General features: G+C 51.0%; 1 protein-coding gene across 1 annotated transcript; it reads left to right on the top strand.

The window, feature by feature from the left end:
- Window positions 1-1,335: 1,335 nt before the first annotated feature.
- Window positions 1,336-16,079, top strand: ORAI1 (ORAI calcium release-activated calcium modulator 1). Its single transcript, XM_047088232.1, has 2 exons — window positions 1,336-1,861; window positions 14,714-16,079. Exons 1-2 carry the CDS (start codon window positions 1,562-1,564, stop codon window positions 15,317-15,319), a joined length of 906 nt encoding a protein of 301 aa, XP_046944188.1. The 5' UTR covers window positions 1,336-1,561; the 3' UTR covers window positions 15,320-16,079.
- Window positions 16,080-18,130: the final 2,051 nt, after the last annotated feature.

Genomic DNA, 18,130 nt, shown 5'->3' with positions numbered 1-18,130 from the left:
GGAATCCCAGAGACTTTGGGGAGGAAGGGGCCTTAAGGTTTATCCCATAATGTGGGGGGTGTGGAGGAGCGCCCTCTAGTGGTGACAATAGTTAAATTTCATCATCGCTGACCTGGAATGCCACATGCCTGTGATTTGACTGGGCTAATTATGAGCTTCACTCATCACTGTCTCTCCCACATCTATTCATTCAACAGATACTTACTGAGCGCCACCTACGTGCCTAGTGCTATTCTAGATACTGGGGTACACTTGTGAACCCGACAGTAAATGTCCCCGTCCTGCCAGAGCCTAGACCTCTAACCCCACCTCACCTCTGCCTCCACTTCAGGGTCTTTGCACTTGCTATTGTCCCCTGAATACAGGCTCCTGGCTTTTTGCATCGCTGGCTCAGGTCTCATTTCAAATGTGACCAAGTCAGAAAAGTGTAAACTTATTAATTTATTGCCTGTTGTCCCCACTAAAATATGATTCCAGTAAGGTTACCATTTTCCTGGAATCCCTCAGTCTCGCACTTACTAGGCGCTCAGTAAACAGTTTCTGAATGGGTTTGAGCATTCATTCATTCAAAAAATATTTATCGGGTGCCAGCCAACCTACTACACATCAGACGCTGGTGACCCATCAAGTGAACGGATTGAACAAAACAGACCAAAACTCCCCGACCACAGCATTCTTAAATAAAAATTGCAACCCGGGCACTACTCATCCCCTTTACCCTGCCTTTTTTTTTTTCCCCCCGGATATATTTATCACCCTCTAAACTATCATAATTTTACTCCTTGGTGTTTGTGTGTCTTCCCTCTAGAATATAAGCGCCACGAAGGCAGGGGATTTTGTCCATGTTGTTCACCCCTGAGCGACTAAACAAGTTGGCACCTGGTAGGTGCTCAGTAAGTAAAGACCGAATGAACTCTAGACCTCAGCCAGCTTTTTCCTACAGACCTTGAGCCACTTAGTTCCAAGGGGGAACGGGCCTCAGGAGGTGCCGAGAGGTGACCTCAGGTGGCCCGACCCAGGAGTCCGAGCTCTGGGCGAGGGGCCATCGGAGCAGCTGAGACGGGAGGCGCGGGCAGCGAGAGCTCGACACGGCCCTGAGGGCCTGGAGAGCTGCCAGAAAGAGGAGCAAACGCTCGTAGCCCGCGCCGGAGACGGTGGGCGGTGCCGTCGGAGGGCACGAGTCACATGACTTGCGCCGGTACCTCCCACCTCCTCGTGGGCGGGGTGTCAGGAATGGGCGGGGGCCATGCTAATGAGCCCAAGGGGGCGGCCAATCGCGGCGCGCGCCGAGGGTCCGGACCAAGGATCTTGGACGCCGGCTAGCGCGCAGGCTCGCGTCGGGGCCGCCCCGGGCTTTTGCAAGCGGCGCGGCGGGCCTGCGAGTTGGGGCTGCAGCAGCTTCCTCGACCTGCCTCTCGTGCTCGGCGGCCGTCTGGGTCAGGCCCGGCCCGCGCGGGGGGCAGGCGGCGGCTGCCTCAGGCGGAGGCGGAGGTGCGGCGGAGGGTGGGGGCCGCTGCCTTCGCAGGCGCCCGGGCCGGCCCGCGCCTTTGCACGGTGCTCCATGCATCCGGAGCCCGCCCCGCCCCCGAACAACAACAGCCCCGAGCTTCCCCTCAGCGGCGGCAGCACCACCAGCGGCAGCCGCCGGAGCCGCCGCCGCAGCGGGGACGGGGAGACCCCGGGGTCGTCGCCGCCGCCAGCCGCCGTCACCTACCCGGACTGGATCGGCCAGAGTTACTCCGAGGTGATGAGCCTCAACGAGCACTCGATGCAGGCGCTGTCCTGGCGCAAGCTTTACTTGAGCCGTGCCAAGCTCAAAGCCTCTAGCCGGACCTCTGCTCTGCTCTCCGGCTTCGCCATGGTGAGCTCGGGCCGCCCTGCCCTGCCCCCTCTCCTGTCCTGGCCGCTCCCGCCCGCAGCCCCGACGGTGCCCACAGGGAGCAAGCTGGGCGGGCCGGGAGGGCAGGGGATGCGGGAAAGATCTGGGAGAAAGGTGTTGTGAACGCTGGGGGGTGGGAAGTCCAGAGTGCTGGACGTGAGGAAAAGTGGGCGACAAGTGACACCTGGTGTGGGAGATTGGGTGTCATAGAAATTGTCCAGGGTTGGGGGGCTCAGGTGCCTTCAAATGGACAAGTTTGATGCAGCAAGTAGGGAGGAAAGAGCAGTATCTTAGAAGTGGATCTGTAAGAAGACAGTCTCACATATGTTCAGGGGGAAAGGAAGGACGGAAAGGGTGTGATCTCCTTGGGAGCAGGTGTCAAGAGGTGGAGAGGGACCCTCGAGCTGTCTCTCACATGACCTCATACTTGAGGCCAAAAGGTATTGGCCATGCCCTTTTATCACCTAGTGGAGGGGATTTCCTGACAACCTTTCTCCCACTGCATTTTCCGAGAGCCTCAGCCTGGGGTTTTGACAACCGCTCTCCACCCTCAGTCTACTCTTCAGAAACTTGCCACTGAGTCACTGGGTGTGGGGGAGGCCAGTGGGACATATTCCCCATGAATGGGCTTTCAGCTGATCTGGGGGGTCAGGCATAGTTTCCTCTTCCCATGCCAGGCTGGGCTGCAGCGAGAAGCCTCTGAGAGCGAGAAGCCTCTGAGAGCCGGTGTAGGTGAGGCTGCAGGTTGGACCAAGAAGTGGCCCTGAGGATGCCTTCAGGCCTGGAGTCTCCCAGGGCGGGGCCTACAGAACAATTCGTGATTATCACTGTGTGACATCAACCTGTGTGAGTGGGGTCTCCCCCCCCCCACAAGGTCCCTAGCCCAGGGCACTCCCGCCTCCCCAGTGAGTGAGCTAAGCTCTTGGCCTTGAGGGAGGGAGTGGCTGCACCCTCGTGTTTTCTTGGGAGTGTGTCTGGTACTCTCCCTGTGTTCTACAAACAAGTGGGCCGACGCAATGGAGCCTGAACTTTTTAGAAGCCCTGAGCAAGCCCAGAGCACACGGGGCCTCAGTGGAAAAGCCGGGTGGTCCGGTGGGGAAGAGCTCTCCCTAGGTCTGCCACTGCCTGGGTGACCTGAGACACATTTCTCTCTGGATCTTGATTTCTGAATCAGTAAATGAAGGCTGCTATTTAGAAGTATCTCTAAGAATTAGGGGTGCCTGGGTGGCTCAGTCGGTTGGGCGTCCGACTTCAGCTCAGGTCATATCTCACGGCTCCGCTCACGAGTCGCAGCCCCTTGTCGCCCTCTGTGCTGACAGCTCAGAGCCTGGAACCTGCTTCAGATTCTGTGTCTCCCTCTCTCTCTGCCCCTCCCCCACTTGTGCTCTGTTTGTGTTTATAATGAATAAACATTTTTAAAAATTAAAAAGAAAAAAAAAAGAATTAAATCGAGGAAGCCCTTGAGAGGAGATGAGAGAATGTGTGTGTTTGTGTGAGGGAGTGGCACCCTAGTGTTTAGTTTAGGTCATATGATGGAATTCTGTTCTGTCATTCCCAGATCCTTGGAGACAAGTCTGAGCCTTTTGCCTGAAGAATCTTTAAGACTAGCTGACATTGGGGCGCCTGGGTGGCGCAGTCGGTTAAGCGTCCGACTTCAGCCAGGTCACGATCTCGCGGTCCGTGAGTTCGAGCCCCGCGTCGGGCTCTGTGCTGACGGCTCAGAGCCTGGAGCCTGTTTCCGATTCTGTGTCTCCCTCTCTCTCTGCCCCTCCCCCGTTCATGCTCTGTCTCTCTCTGTCCCAAAAATAAATAAACGTTGAAAAAAAAAAATTTTTAAAAAAAGACTAGCTGACATTTACCAATCACTCACCCTGTACTAGGCATCCTGTAGGTTCCCAAAGTTCCACACTAATTCCTCAACTACCCTTTCAGGTGGTTTTGCCACGGAACTTTCCCAAGGCGATACGGTACTCTACTAGAGCAGGATTTGAACCTGAGTCTGCAGGCTCAGAACTGTCTTGGGCACTTCTGCCTTTTGTGGGTATGTGGAGTTCTGACCAACGTCCAGCCAGGGACATGTTTGACCAAGACTCCTGGGAGATGGGAAATAGAGCAGGAAAGTTTCTTCTAAGCAAAATAAAAACGTTACGGTTTCGGGGCAGGGCATGACACCATTAGCTTCTCACAGCTGTGCACTGGATTTAAGATGGTGGCATACCTGTTCCCCTTTTTCTTGGGGTCATAAATTCATAACTGCCCAGCCCCCTTCCCACTTCGGGAGAACTGAGGATCTAATGGGTAGCACTTTCCTGCCCTGTGGAGTCCTGTTAAGCCTGAAGAAGCTAGCCTCTCAATCAGATGGCACCTTCCTCTTCCTCCTGCTAAGAATATGGTGCAGGAAGTCAGGAAGCAGGGCAGCCAGTGGCATTGGGTGGGCCTTGGCTCATCCAGACTCTATCTTGGGGACCTGTAGTTCCCTGGTCAGGGGGTGCCTGGCTGGCTCAGTTGGAAGAGCATGCCACTCTTGATCTCGGGGTTGTGAGTTCGAGCCCCATGTTAAGTGTAAAGATTACTTAAAAAAAAAAAAAAACCTACAAAAGAAAAATCTTTATATTTTCCCTGGTCAGGGTGGAGAAGGCTTCCTGGCTCCACAGATGAACTCCCCAAAGTTCTTCTGACAGGGAGGGGCCGGCCCCATCACAGCCTGCGTTCTGGGAAAGTGGTTACAAGGGGGCAACTGTTGTGAGTCTGTAAATCTATGGGAGAAATGGAGTTGGCCTGGACAGACAGATCGAAGAGGCAGGCAGGTCTACCTTGCTCCACTCCCCACAACAGACACCCAGCCTTGTGAGTGAGCCTCTGAGAGGAAGGGGTGCCACACAGCCCGGCACCATGGAAACAGTGGCAGGTTTCCTGGACTACTCTCCCTTGGCCCGTGAGTCAGCACAACCAACTTCCTGCCCCCAGAGGGCTTCCTTCCTAGAGACATGGAAAACCAGAGGCACTGATGTGACCTCCGATCTCCAAAGGTAGGAGAGTTGGCAAGGCTACCAGGCTCACCTGCTCAGCAGGTGAGATTGAGGGAGGGTCTCTGAAGAGCCCGGAGGGGATTGAGAGACTCCCCCCTTGTGGGCGGAAGGGCCTGGCCAGGTGCCCTGATGTGCTGGGGAGATAGGCTGCAGGATCTCAGATAAGCGGCTTATATTCTTTGAAGCCAGTTTCCTCATGTGGACAAAACGGGTACCTATCCTGCTCTCGTCTTGCATGAGGATTCGTTATGAGTCCTCACTGAGCCCACCAGAGGTTGAGGAATCGTCAGAATCTGATTGTACACACCGTAGCTGGACCCTCTCTCGTCTGCAAACAAGAATCCTACTCCTGACAGCGTTTCTAGAAACAGCATGCCTTTGCTAGGCTCAGCATCCGGACTCCCTAAACCAGGGGCCCTGGATACATAGCACATGATCAGCATCCCGCAGGAGCTCCTGGAGATGCGGGTATGACTCAAGTCACCTGTGCCTCAGTTTATCTAAGTGAGAGGCAGCCCCCTCGGCCTGACCCTGTGCCTTGCGGGACCATGGCAAGCACACTGGCAGTCTTGGTTTGCTGCGGAGGGCAGGCTGTAACGTTAGCCTAAGCAGAAGATAATTGGGAAGGTCAGCTTGCTGCCGTAAACAAAATGCTTTCCACAACCTGGGATCAATTATTTTTGGATTATCTGCCTCCTCAAGTTCTCTGCCCGCCAGCACCCTTTTGTTCCCGGGTCCCAGAACGGGTTCAGAAGTTGCTTGGAATGTCTGTGAAAATGAGTTGGAAGGAAGGGCTGAAATCATAAGACATTGAGCCTCTGGGATACGTTCAGAGTTCAGGGGGGCATGGAGACGAGTAAGAAATAACTGTTACTACTCATAGTGCTAATTACTAAATAGTAATCATTGCTTTTGTTGATTGGGCTCTTGCAGTAGGCCAGGCGTTGTGCTAAGTGTTTTATTTGCACCATCTCTTGTGATCTTCACACGATCTGTGGAGGGCAGGCGAAGGCAGGTGCTTTGTCTCAGGTGGATAATTTGGCTGGGATTGCTTGGCTGGTGAGCTGCAGAGCCCTGTGACCCTGGGGTGGCCCCATCGCTAGGGGGAAACACCGGGAGTGGTAGGAGGACAGAGCTCGAGGCCTGAATACGGCAGAGCAAAGAAAGAACAAGGACTCTGGAGCCAGACAACTTGGGTTTAAATCCCGGCTTTACCGCTTACAACTGTGAGGTCCTGGGGAAGTCACGTAATGTCTCGGGGCCTTCGCTTCCTTACCTGTAAAATGAGGATAATGGCAGTACCTGCCTCACAGAGTTGGTGTGAGGGTTCATTGCGTTAGTACTTGCAAAGCACTTAGAACATACCTGGCCCAGGTTTTCAGGAATCTCGCTCACCCTTGTTCCCATGGGACTACTTTGGTAAGGGTTAACTGATTTCTTGTTCTTTTTTTTTTTTTTTTTTGACTTTTTTTTTTTTTTTTTTTTTTTTATTTTGGGACAGAGAGAGACAGAGCATGAACGGGGGAGGGGCAGAGAGAGAGGGAGACACAGAATCGGAAACAGGCTCCAGGCTCTGAGCCATCAGCCCAGAGCCTGACGCGGGGCTCGAACTCACGGACCGCGAGATCGTGACCTGGCTGAAGTCGGACGCTTAACCGACTGCGCCACCCAGGCGCCCCTCTTTTTTTTTTTTTTTTTTTTTAAGTTATCTCTATACCCAACGTGGGGCTTGAACTTACAACCCCACCATCAAGAGTTGAACGCTCTACCCACTGAGCCAGCCAGCCAGGCGCCCTAGGGGTGAACTGATTCCAAAGAGTGTGATTCCAGAGGTGATAGAGTCAGAGCTCGGGAAGAACCCTCCTATCAGAGGAAGTGTTGGGAGCAAAGTTACAAAATGGGAAATTTAGGGTCTCAGGGAAAGGTGGCGGGGCAGGTGTGGCTGGAGTTGAGGGTGTGTAGGGAGTAGTTGAGAAAGGTGAATCTAGTCAGGTAAGGTGTTGCTTGGCTTTGACTGGCTGTTTTGGAAATCTGAATTCTTGTGTAGGCAGTGGGAGGCATTAAGGTTTTGGAGGAGAGGAGTTGTGCGATGAATTCTAGAATAATCTTGATGATGTTACTACTATTTACTAACCACTAGATATGAATGGCCCTGGACCCTTTTCTTTCATTCTTATTTTATCCTCAGATCAACTCTTTTTTTTTTTTTTAAGTTTATTTATTTTAGAGAGAGAGAGAGAGAGAGAGAGAGAAAGAGCTCGAGTGGGGGAGGGGCAGAGAGAGAATCTCTAGCTATCAGTGCTGGGCTCAAACTCCCTAGCCATGAACCATGAGATCATGACCAGAACCAAAATCAAGAGTCAGACACTTAACCCAACTGAGCCACCCAGGCCCCCCTCCTCAGACCAACTCTAAAAGATACTTACTATAGATAGAAAAACTAAGGCTCTTAGAAACATAGAAGTTAAGATACCCAGCTAGTAAAATTCACGGACTGGTAGGTCTGACTTGGAGCCATTTCTACTTAACTGCCCTCTGGCTGCTGTAGCTGGTTGATAGCTGGGCCTTTGAATCCTTCCAGATGTGGGGTTCTGCACTCCAGGCTGTTTATAAATGGAAATTTGTCTAATGCCCCAAGGGGAGGGTGCTCCCTGCCTCGCAGAGAAGCCTTTTGTAAAACTTCACAAGTGTCTGTCCTGCATTTCTGGAATTTTCAGCTGGGATTTGTATTGAGTTCTGCCAGTTGTTGGGTCCAGGTCTGGTGAAGGAGAGAACTCTAGGGTTTCTTAAGATGATAGTAATCAATGTTTGGGGCTGGGGTGGGGTCCCTTGGAGAAGTAAAGCTGAGAAAGTTTAAGTAAAAGCCAGCAGGTTTCTCTCTAATGGGACTTCTGGGTAGCTTTTTTTTTTTTTTTTTTAATGTTTATTTATTTTTGAGAGACAGAGACAGAGTGCAAGTGAGGGAGGGGCAGAGAGAGAGGGAGACACAGAATCCGAAGCAGGCTCCAGGCTCTGAGCTGTCAGCACAGAGCCTGACACGGGGCTTGAACTCATGAACTGCGAGATCACGAACTGAGCTGAAGTTGGACGCTTAACCAACTGAGCCACCCAGGTGTCCCTGATTTATTTCTTCGACAGTGTTTTACCGTGGCCCCTAGAGGGAAGAGGAACAGTGCTGGATCCTGGGGAAACAGGAAATAAGAGTATAGTGGAGGAAGCAAGTCATATAGTTACGTCTTTAGGACATGTTCGATAAGTGTAGTAGCAGGAGAGTGTGGATTGAAGGACATTTACCACAATCTGAAAATACTTATTTTGCCTAAATATTCAGTGCCTGCCATGCTCACTGGGGCAGAGATTTTGCTGTCCTAGTTCCTGCACTTTCTCGGAGCCACAAGGTCCTCCAGGCACATAGTAAGCTCTCAATACATATTTCCCATAAGTAGGTGAATGGTCTCATCCTCACCTGAGAGGCCACAGAACAGGGGTGACTTGGAAGGTAAAACCAAGGAATTGGAATTAGCTAGATCAAGAGAAAGCCCAGGGGTGCCTAGGTGGCTCAGTTGGTTGAGCTTCTGACTTTGGCTCGGGTTATGATCTCAGGGTTCATGAGTTCAAGCCCTCCATCAGGCTCTGGGCTGACAGCTCAGAGCCTGGAGCCTGCTTTGGATTCTGTGTCTCTCTCTCCCTCTGCCCCTCCCCCCAAATAAATATTTTTTAAAAAATTTAAGAAAGAAAGAAAGAAAGAAAGAAAGAAAGAAAGAAAGAAAGAAAGAAAGAAAGAGCGAGCCTAGGCCTGTCCTTCCCCCAACCAGCAAGTTCAACAAATTTAGCTTATGACCTATATTTAGTGAATCACCACCAGGTTTTTGTTTTTTGTTTTGTTGTTGTTGTTGTTGTTGTTTTCAAATGAAATAAGAATGGAATGAAATAGCATGCATTGGGTGTTGTAAGGATAGGCTATATTACCTTCCTTTAAGAAGAAGTATTGTGGGGCACCTGGGTGGCTCAGTTGGTTGAGCGTCCGACTTCAGCTCAGGTCATGATCTCACAGTTCATGAGTTCGAGCTCCACGCCGGGCTCTGTGCTGACAGCTCAGAGCCCAGAGCCTGCTTCGGATTCTGTGTCTCCCTCTCTCTCTGCCCCTTCCCCACTCATGCTCTGTCTCTCTCTGTCTCTCAAAGATGAATAAACGTTAAAAAAAAAATTAAAAAAAAAAGAAGTATTGTTTGGGGAAACTTTTGTTTCTGTTACAAATGTGTTTCTCTTTATGGAAACATTTGGAGTACTGGACTGAAGTGGTCAAAAGAGTTTATAAACCACTAGACAAGGCCTCAATTCTTTCTTAATAAATGGTTTGCATTTGAGGTAGTGCGGCAGGCTCAGACAACTCTGGATGACCTGGGTGGCTATGCTTGGTGGCCCTCCTGTTCCAGGCCCAGCCACCCACCCTCCTTAAGGAGTGAACAGTGAAGCTTCGGCTTAGAAAAGGACAGTTGGCTCTCCCAACTGTGGGTGCTGGGGTCGGGCCAGGCATGGGAGGACTGTCTCAGAAGGGCCTGGACCTTGAGTCACCAGGTGGCAGGGGTCTCCATGGAGCCCAGCAGGGGCGAGGAATGATGGTTGGCATTCGGGCGTAGCGGGCACATGCCTGGCAAAGCCAGCCAGGCCCCACCCTTTGTAGAGTCCTATGGTCATCTTCTTGTCTCATACTTGAAAATTGGCATCCCAGTGTTCACTGTGCGGGATCCACGGACCAGTGTGAGGTGGGGCTGGCAGTCTCTCGTCCTTCCTATCCCTTTAGGCCCCATGTGGCCAGGTTCAAGCAGGCCCTTGGCTGGCTGGGAGCTGTTTATTTTGGGTTAACAGGCCCAGCACTCTGGCTATATTTACCTTGTGAAGTTGCTTGCAATCTGATCTGATCTGATCTCTCTGGGACTGAGCTGGGGCCCTGGGAGTCGCCTGCCAGATTCCGCGAGGCCCCCTTGACTTTACTCTTGCTATCTGTGGGAAGATTTCCCAAGCGGGAAGCGTTCTGGAAAAAACAGTGGCTTGTATTCCTGTGAATGGTTTTCATCAGGATCCAAGACGCGTGCCATCCGTTCCTTCTCAGTCCACATTATTCTTTCCGCAGCCCCACGGCACTGAACTCTGCCCCTAGTGTGGGAACAGTACATACGGCCAGCCTGCATGGTCAAAGCCCCAGGAATTATAGGGGCTGGTGAGGGTAATGGGGTTTCTTCCAGAGCTTGGGAGCAGGGCTTTTCCTCTTCCTCAAAGTGCCCAGCGTTTCAGGCTTTGCTGCCAGCCTCTCCCCAGCTCAAGACCTCTGGGAGAGCTGGCCAGTTCTGGTGTCCCCAGGTCAAGTCCGTTCCAACAGCTGTGATTTCTGGTCCTGGATGCATGTCATTTCCATGACAAATGGTGTGGAAAGCATGGTCTCTGTCCTGCTGAGGTAGCCATCTGGCACCGTGTGGTTTGGGGCACACTTTCCCCTTATGCCCCAGGTTTGGAACTTGGGCAGATGAGGCCCAGAGTGGGGATCTGACCCTCTCACCCACCCCAGGGGGTAGAACCTTGGCTCATGGGATCAGTTCTCTCATGGGATCAGCTGAGGGTGTCCAGGGGCTATTTCTTTCTCTCTCTCTCTCTCTCTCTCTCTCTCTCTCTGTCTCTCTGTCTCCCTGTCTCCCTGTCTCTCTCTCTCTCTCTCTCTCTCTCTCTCTGTTAAAGTTTATTTAAGCAATCTCAACACCCAACATGAGGCTCGAACTCATGACCCCAAGATCAAGAGCCGCATACTCTACCCACGGAGCCAACCAGGCACCCCTGGGCTATTTCTCTTCTGCTTCAAGCCCCATGTTTTTCTTTTTAACTAAAATTTATTGTGCACCTCCTGTAGCCTGGCCCTGTGGTAAATGCTTACATGTCAAGACCTTATTTAGTCTCCTCAGCAACTGTCTTAGTCCATCTGGGCTGCTGTACCAGAATAACAAACTGGGTGGCTTATAAACAACAGACATTTATTTCCTCACAGTTCTGGAGACTGGACGTCCAAGATCAAGGTGTCAGCAGATTCGGAATCTGTGGAGGGGCTGGCTTCCTGATTCAAAGCTGCTGTCTACTCACTCTGCCCTCCCATGGCTGGAGTGGCAAGGGGCTCTCTGGGCTCTCTCACTCTTTTTGTTCTTTTTCTTTTAGAGAGTGTGATTGGGGGAGAACGACAGAGAGAGAGAGAGAGAGGAAATCCTAAGCAGGTTCCATGCATAAACACATACACCCCCCCCTTTTTTTTATTTATATATTTATTTTGAGAGAGAGAGCACAAGCAGGGGAGGGGCAGAGAGAGAGGGAGAGAGAATCCCAGGCAGGCTCCGCAGGGCTCCATCTCAGCAACAGTGAGATCATGACCTGACCCAATATCAAGAGTGGATGCTTAACCCACTGAGCCACCCAGGTGCCCCCGGGCTCTCTTTTGTAGGGACACTAACCTGTTGCGAGGGCTCCACCCTCCTGACCTAATCATCTCCCAAAGGCCCCACCTCCTACTACTGTTACACTGGGGATTAGGGTTTCAAGGTGAGAATTTAGAGGGAACAGAAGCATTCAGTCTGTAGGGGCACCCAGATGAGAAAGAGCTTCTATTATCCACTTTGCACATGGGCTTTAAAGCCACATGGATCTGAGTTCAGAGCTCCCACTTAGAAGCAGTCTGACCTCGCCTCTCTGAGCCCATTTTTCCTCATTTGTAAAAGAATAATGATGTTGCTCATAATCGTTGATACTTTGTTAAGCTTACTGTATGCCAGCTCCTGTTCCAAGGGCTTTATATTCATTAGCTCATTAAATGGTCATAACAACCATAAGAAGTGGGCCCCTGTTTTATTGATGTGACACAGAGAGGTTGAAATACTTGTCCAAGGTCACCAGCTTTGTAAGTGGAGAAGCCAATTCATCCTTAATGGCTACATAGAAGGGGAGACACCAGGTAAGGGAACAGATTAGTTACCTGTATATGTCCCCCTGGAATATACCCCAGCATTCAGTTCAGCCTGATGTACCTCATGGGTCTGGATATTTCCAGTGAGTGAATAAATAGCCAGTGGGCCTGAGGCAGCCAAGCAGCCAGCAGGCTCTCCTGCTTGTCTCTTCTCCAGTTTCAGGTTCCGGGGCAACAGGCCAAAAACAGGAAGAGGAAGTGCTGGGGGTGGGGAGGTGGTGGCAGAAGGCATGCATTGCTGGAGGGTGTCCCCCTCCCTTTCCAGCGTGGGCAGGCTTGGTGGCTGAGAACAGGGGTCCCTGGGATGTGTCCCTTAACTGTGTCCCTTAACTCACTGTGCCCTGATGGCCTGCCCTCACCCGTGTGTACTAAGAATTCTCAGGATTGGCATTAGGCCACCAGTGATCTTAAAAAACAGTTGAAATCCTGATGGCACTGCCCCAGATTTATATGAGTTTGAAACATTTTGTAAACTCCTGGGCTGAACAGTTCATACAGTCATCAACTGGGGCAAGTCTGGGGCAAGTCTGTGAATCTCGTTGAAATTGTCTGAAAAGCCCTGTGAATATATATGCCTGGATGTTCGAAGGAGGATATCCATTATTTTCATCAGATTCTCAAGGTGTCAGACCCCAGATTAGCTTTAGCCTGTGACCTTAATCTCGCCATGTTCCCTCCTTTTACAGACAAGAGGGGAAAGTTTTGACCAAGGTCAAATAAGGAAGGTGGTTCTGGAGCCAGACTCAGGCCCCTCACTTTGGCCTTGGTGTTCTTTCAGTCCAGGTATACCCTTCCAGTGGAGAGTAGAAACTCCAGACAATTCCATATAGAGATAGTGGGTTTGGGGATGAAGGTTTCTAAACTGGAAAAATGATAATAAAGCTCACTTTTATTGAGTGTTTACTTTCTGCCAGGCACTAAGTATTTTACATGGGATTAACTCGGTCCTCACGACAATGCTCTGAGTCATGTGCTATTATTCCCATTTTACAGATAAGGAAACTGAGGCCCAGAAAGTTGAAGGAGCTTGCTAGAATCACAGCTGAATAAAGGGCAGAGGAGTCAGGGTTCAAAGCCAGGCAGCCTGGCTCTAGAGCCCGTGATCCTGACCAATGCCCCACACTGCCTTTCCTGGTCAAAGGAAGGGTAGAGAGAGAGATGAGAAATGAAAGCAAGCAGGGCCAGGCAAACAGGCAGGAGAGCTAGTGGGGAAAGAAAGAGCCCCACCCCCCGCCTCCGGGGTAAGGAGGGGTCAGGGTCGCCTGGTATGGGGCTAGTGGATACATTTCAGCATTGGACCTCCCCTCTCTGAGCCTGGTACCCACATAGCAAACATTTTATGAAAGGCCACTCACTATCCTTAATGGTATTGCCATTGGCGTTTGCTGCCCCAGTCCCTCCAGCCTGGCAGGCAGACCCTGGCAGTGTGCCCACTGCTCGCTGTTCCTGGTCCAGATCTGATGAGCTGGCATCTTCACATGGGGGTGATTTGCAAGGCCCAAGTGAGAAGCAGCAGGTGGCAGGCCCAGAACGTGCCCCTGGTGACCCTGGGTCCACAGGTCTCCAGGAACTGGGGAGCAGCTAGTGCGTCAGCCGTGGGGCCCAGAGCTGGGGCGAGGGCAGGAGATGGCTCCAGGGCTTGCCAATCACACTGCAACAGCGCCTGGCTCAGTCTCTTTGAGGAAGCTTCACGTTCCTCAGTTGGTTGGTGCACTGTGTCCTTAGAAAGGGCTGGCCCTGGCCTGGGAGGGCCTTCATCTCTCTACCCCGCCCCTCTCCTTCTCCCTGGAGCGGGGAGTAAAGGAGAGGCCTGTGCTTGGGAACATATGTTAGGCCAACAGAGAGGGCCGCTGGTGGTTTGGTGGTTGTGCTTTTTTTTTTTTTAATGCAAACTGTATCATAGTAAAATATACATCAAACATACCATCTTTTTTTTTAAGTTTGTTTATTTTTTGAGAAGCAGAGCATGAGCGGGGGAGGGGCAGAGAGCTCTGGAATCACAGAATCCAAAGCGCTCTGCGCTGACAGCAGAGAGCCAGATGCAGGGCTCGAACTCACAAACCACGAGATCATGACCTGAACCAAAGTCAGACGCTTAACTGAGCCACCCAGGCAGGCGCCCCTCAAACTTACCATCTTAACCATTTGTGGTTTGGCTTTTAATACCTAGCTGGTTGGTAGGAGCAGTGGATACTATTTGGGAGATGTTTACCATGTACCAGGGACTCTGGTTTCATTTTTTTTTTTTAATTTTTTTTTAATGTTTATTTATTTTTGAGAGAGAGAGCATGAGCAGGGGAGGAGCAGAGAGAGAGGGAGACACAAAATCTGAAACAGGCTCCAGGCTTTGAGCTGTCAGCGCAGAGCCCGACGCGGGGCTTGAACTCATAAACCGTGAGATCACGACCTGAGCCAAAGCCGGATGCTCAACCGACTGAGCCACCCAGGCACCCCTCTGACTTCATTGTTAAAATAATCCTGTGAACTACTGTGATATCTCTGTTTCACAATAAAGAAGTTGAGGCTCAGTGGCTTTCCCAAGGACATGTGGCCCGCGAAGAGCAGAACTGAGATTCACATCCAGGCAGCCTGGGCTCCAAACCTGCTATCTTCACTAGTACTTTCTCAACCCTAAGTGAGGGGGTGCTCTTACCCCCGTTATATAGATCAGGAAACCGAGGCTTGGAGAGGCCAGGTTGATTTGCCCAGGGTCCGAGAGCTTGACGGGAGGGGAGCCAGGATTTGAGTGTGGTTCTGTGGGCCATGACAATCCTGGCACTCAGCCTGCCTCTCCCCTGCCCCTAGGTGGCGATGGTGGAGGTACAGCTAGATGCCGACCATGACTACCCTCCTGGGCTGCTCATCGCCTTTAGTGCATGCACCACGGTGCTGGTGGCCGTGCACCTGTTTGCACTTATGATCAGCACCTGCATCCTGCCCAACATCGAGGCGGTGAGTAACGTGCATAACCTCAACTCGGTCAAGGAGTCACCCCATGAGCGCATGCACCGCCACATCGAGCTGGCCTGGGCCTTTTCCACGGTCATCGGCACGCTGCTCTTCCTGGCTGAAGTGGTGCTGCTCTGCTGGGTCAAGTTCTTGCCTCTCAAGAAGCAGCCCGGGCAGCTGCGGCCCACCAGCAAGCCCCCGGCCAGCGATGCAGTCGCCAACGTCAGCAGCACTGGTGGCATCACTCCGGGCCAAGCCGCCGCCATCGCCTCCACCACCATCATGGTCCCTTTTGGCCTGGTCTTCATCGTCTTTGCCGTCCACTTCTACCGTTCATTGGTCAGCCATAAGACGGACCGACAGTTCCAGGAGCTCAACGAGCTGGCCGAGTTCGCCCGCTTGCAGGACCAGCTGGACCACAGAGGGGATCACCCCCTGACGCCCGGCAGCCACTATGCATAAGCCCTTCTGGGCCTGGGCACTTCAGATCTTTGGCCTTACGCCGCTCCCCACGACCTCGTCCTGCCCCAGCCTTAAGGACAGCCAGCTCCAGGGATTGGGCTTTTTTCTGGGGGGCAGAGAGTGGAGGGAAGAGGCTTCTTCTTCTTTATTTTATTTTTTTTTTTTTTTAAGAGAAATGACTGCACTTTGAAACTTTCCTCTAAGAGAATAAGCACTTCCTGTTCTTCCAGCTTTGGGTTTACCTCCTGTTAGGAGGCCGCCGGTGGGAGCCACAGTGGGGACAAATGCTCCCTTTGTCCCTCCTCCTCCCCTGTGCCAGTGCCACTTGGATGCTTCTTGTTTTTTCTGTCTTGATCCCCCTCCCCATTCAGTGTCGTGTGTGTGTGTGTGTGTGTGTGTGTGTGTGTGTGTGTGTGTGTGTGTCTGTATACACATAAATATACTCATAAGGGACACCTCTTGTGTCTGTCTTTGTTGGGTCTGGACTGCCTGGTATGAATTCTGGCACCCCAGTCAGGTGAGCCTCTAAGTGAGAAATTTTGTTAACATTTTATTTTGAAAATTTAAAAACCTACAAAAAAGTTGCGAGAATAGCAACTGAAATACATATACAGTCAATTCTTGTCATTCATAGCAGTTGTGTTCTACAAAGTCATCATGAACACTGAATTAGTATTGAACCATTGCTCCTGTGGTTCCTATGAGGCTCTGGTCACAATATTTTGTCAGCCGTTCAATAGGTTAAACCTTGTTTTATGTGTTTCTGGGTTGTTTGTTTGTTTAAAGATTTTTATTTTTAAACAATCTCTACACCCAACATGGGGCTCGAATTCACAACCCCGAGATCAAGAATTGCGTGCTTCACTGATGGAGCCAGCCAGGCACCCTACTGCCTTCTTTTTAAATAGCAAAATCACCGGGGCACCTGGCTGCCTCCATTGGTGGAGCGTGCAGCTCTTGATCTTGGGGTTGTGAGTTCAAGCCCCACATTGGCACAAAGCCTACTTAAAATAAAAATTAAAAAATTCTTAACAGTTTATTAGTAGCAAAATCGCCGACGAAAAGCACCGAATGTGAACAACGTGGCACTAAATAGACGACATGAAAAGAACACTCATTTAGGAAAGCTGAAACAAGAAGACAGAACAGTGCCGTTTGACCTCAGCAAGGAGGCAGGTGCCCAGATGCTGAAACTGAATGATGGGGGTGAACTGTGTGTTTCTCCCCTGAGCCATGTGCATTGGTTGCAGATACCACCCTTCATGCTTAGATACTTCCTTCTAAAACCAAGGACATTTCTCCTACATAACCTCAACTCAGTGATCAAATTCAGGAAATTTGATATTGACGCAGTACTGTTTAATAACGACATGTATGTTGACTTCTCCACGTGTCCTCATCACGTCCTTTCTAGCATTGATTTTACCCCGGTGTTGCACTGAGCTGTCACGTCTCTTTAGTTGCTCTTAAATTTGGAACAGCCTTGTCTTGTCCTTTATGACATCGACATTTTTGGAGTCTGGGCCTGTGGTTTTGTAGAATGCCACCTCAGCCTGGCTTCCCCGACGTGATGTTTTGGCAGGAATGTTGATCTCCATTTTGCAGATGACAAAAGTTGATGCCCAAAGAGGTTAAGTGTAATTGGCTAGAATTCGAACCTAGAAAGTCTGGCTCAGAGCCCAGCCTCTCACAAAAGTCATATATGTGGATTCTGGCTTTGCTTAAGAAATTGGAAGATCCAGCAGCAGCAGGAGGACTGGTCCCACCTTCTTGCAGAGCATCAGTGAGAAGGAACTGAGTTGCAGCCGCCTTCTTCCCCAGGAGATGTGTTTGCCACAGACCCCACCTCTCCTTCTTGTCTCACACCAGGCCAGCCTCGTTTATGTTACTTGCCTGGCTCCCCACCATGGGCCTTTGAGTTTGAGACCTCTGTGGGTCCCAGAAACACAATACAATATGGGATTTTATAAAAACAAAGTCCTCTGAGTGAAGTCAGAGTTCGTTGGGGCAAAGCGTGGCTTCAGGTTCTTGTCCTTCTGTGCAAACAGATGCGATAAGAGCAGTTTTGTGGGCTGAGTGGGGCAGGGGCGCTCCTTTTTCCTATTGCAGCTTCTTGCCTCTCTCCTGCATCTCACGCACCAGGACCTACTCTCCCCTGTCCTTGGACAGCCTTCTGACTGGGACTGAATAGTGGGGAGCAGGGCCCCCTGTGTGAAGCTCTCCGTTGCTCCCCAGAGAAGACCTGGCCATCTTCCATGCAGCCCCGTCACCTGGCCACCTCTTTGCTTCTGCAAAGACTTGGGAGCTGGCTGCACTAACTTCTGGGCTACAACTCCAGTCTTAGGTCTTCCCTTCCCTCCTCACCTTTCCCCTCCCCTCTTTGTTTTCTTTCTTTCTTTCTTTCTTGGGAGCTGGCTGCACTAACTTCTGGGCTACGACTCCAGTCTTAGGTCTTCCCTTCCCTCCTCACCTTTCCCCTCCCCTCTTTGTTTTCTTTTTCTTTCTTTCTTTCTTTCTTTTCTTTCTTTTCTTTTTTTTCTTTCTTTTCTTTCTTTCTTTCTTTCATGTTTAAGTAATCTCCACACCCAATGTGGGGCTGAAACCCACAACCCCGAGGTCAAGACTCACACGCTCCAGCGACTGAGCCAGCCAGGCGCCCCTTAGGTTTATTTTCTTTCCTAAGTCAAAAAATCACCAGATTGGCTTGTAAAATGTAGCTTTCCAAGCTTTTCCCGTAGAGGTTCCAATTCAAGTTGGTCTGTGTAGATCTAGAATCTGTATTTTTAACAAGCACCCCAGGTGCTCAAACCC

Source organism: Lynx rufus, unplaced genomic scaffold (genome assembly GCF_022079265.1).
Source record: "Lynx rufus isolate CCGP_SWC_20201006 ecotype Redwood Valley unplaced genomic scaffold, mLynRuf1.p SCAF_24, whole genome shotgun sequence".
In the NCBI taxonomy this organism is placed as follows: domain Eukaryota; kingdom Metazoa; phylum Chordata; class Mammalia; order Carnivora; family Felidae; genus Lynx; species Lynx rufus.
This window is presented reverse-complemented; position numbering and strand designations above follow the sequence as displayed.

Bases quoted from the DNA above. Each gene is read 5' to 3' on its own strand.
- ORAI1 (XM_047088232.1), top strand. From the start codon at position 1,562: ATGCATCCGGAGCCCGCCCCGCCCCCGAACAACAACAGCCCCGAGCTT. The intron at 1,862-14,713 runs GTGAGCTCGGGC...CCCTGCCCCTAG, and splicing joins TGCTCTCCGGCTTCGCCATG to GTGGCGATGGTGGAGGTACA.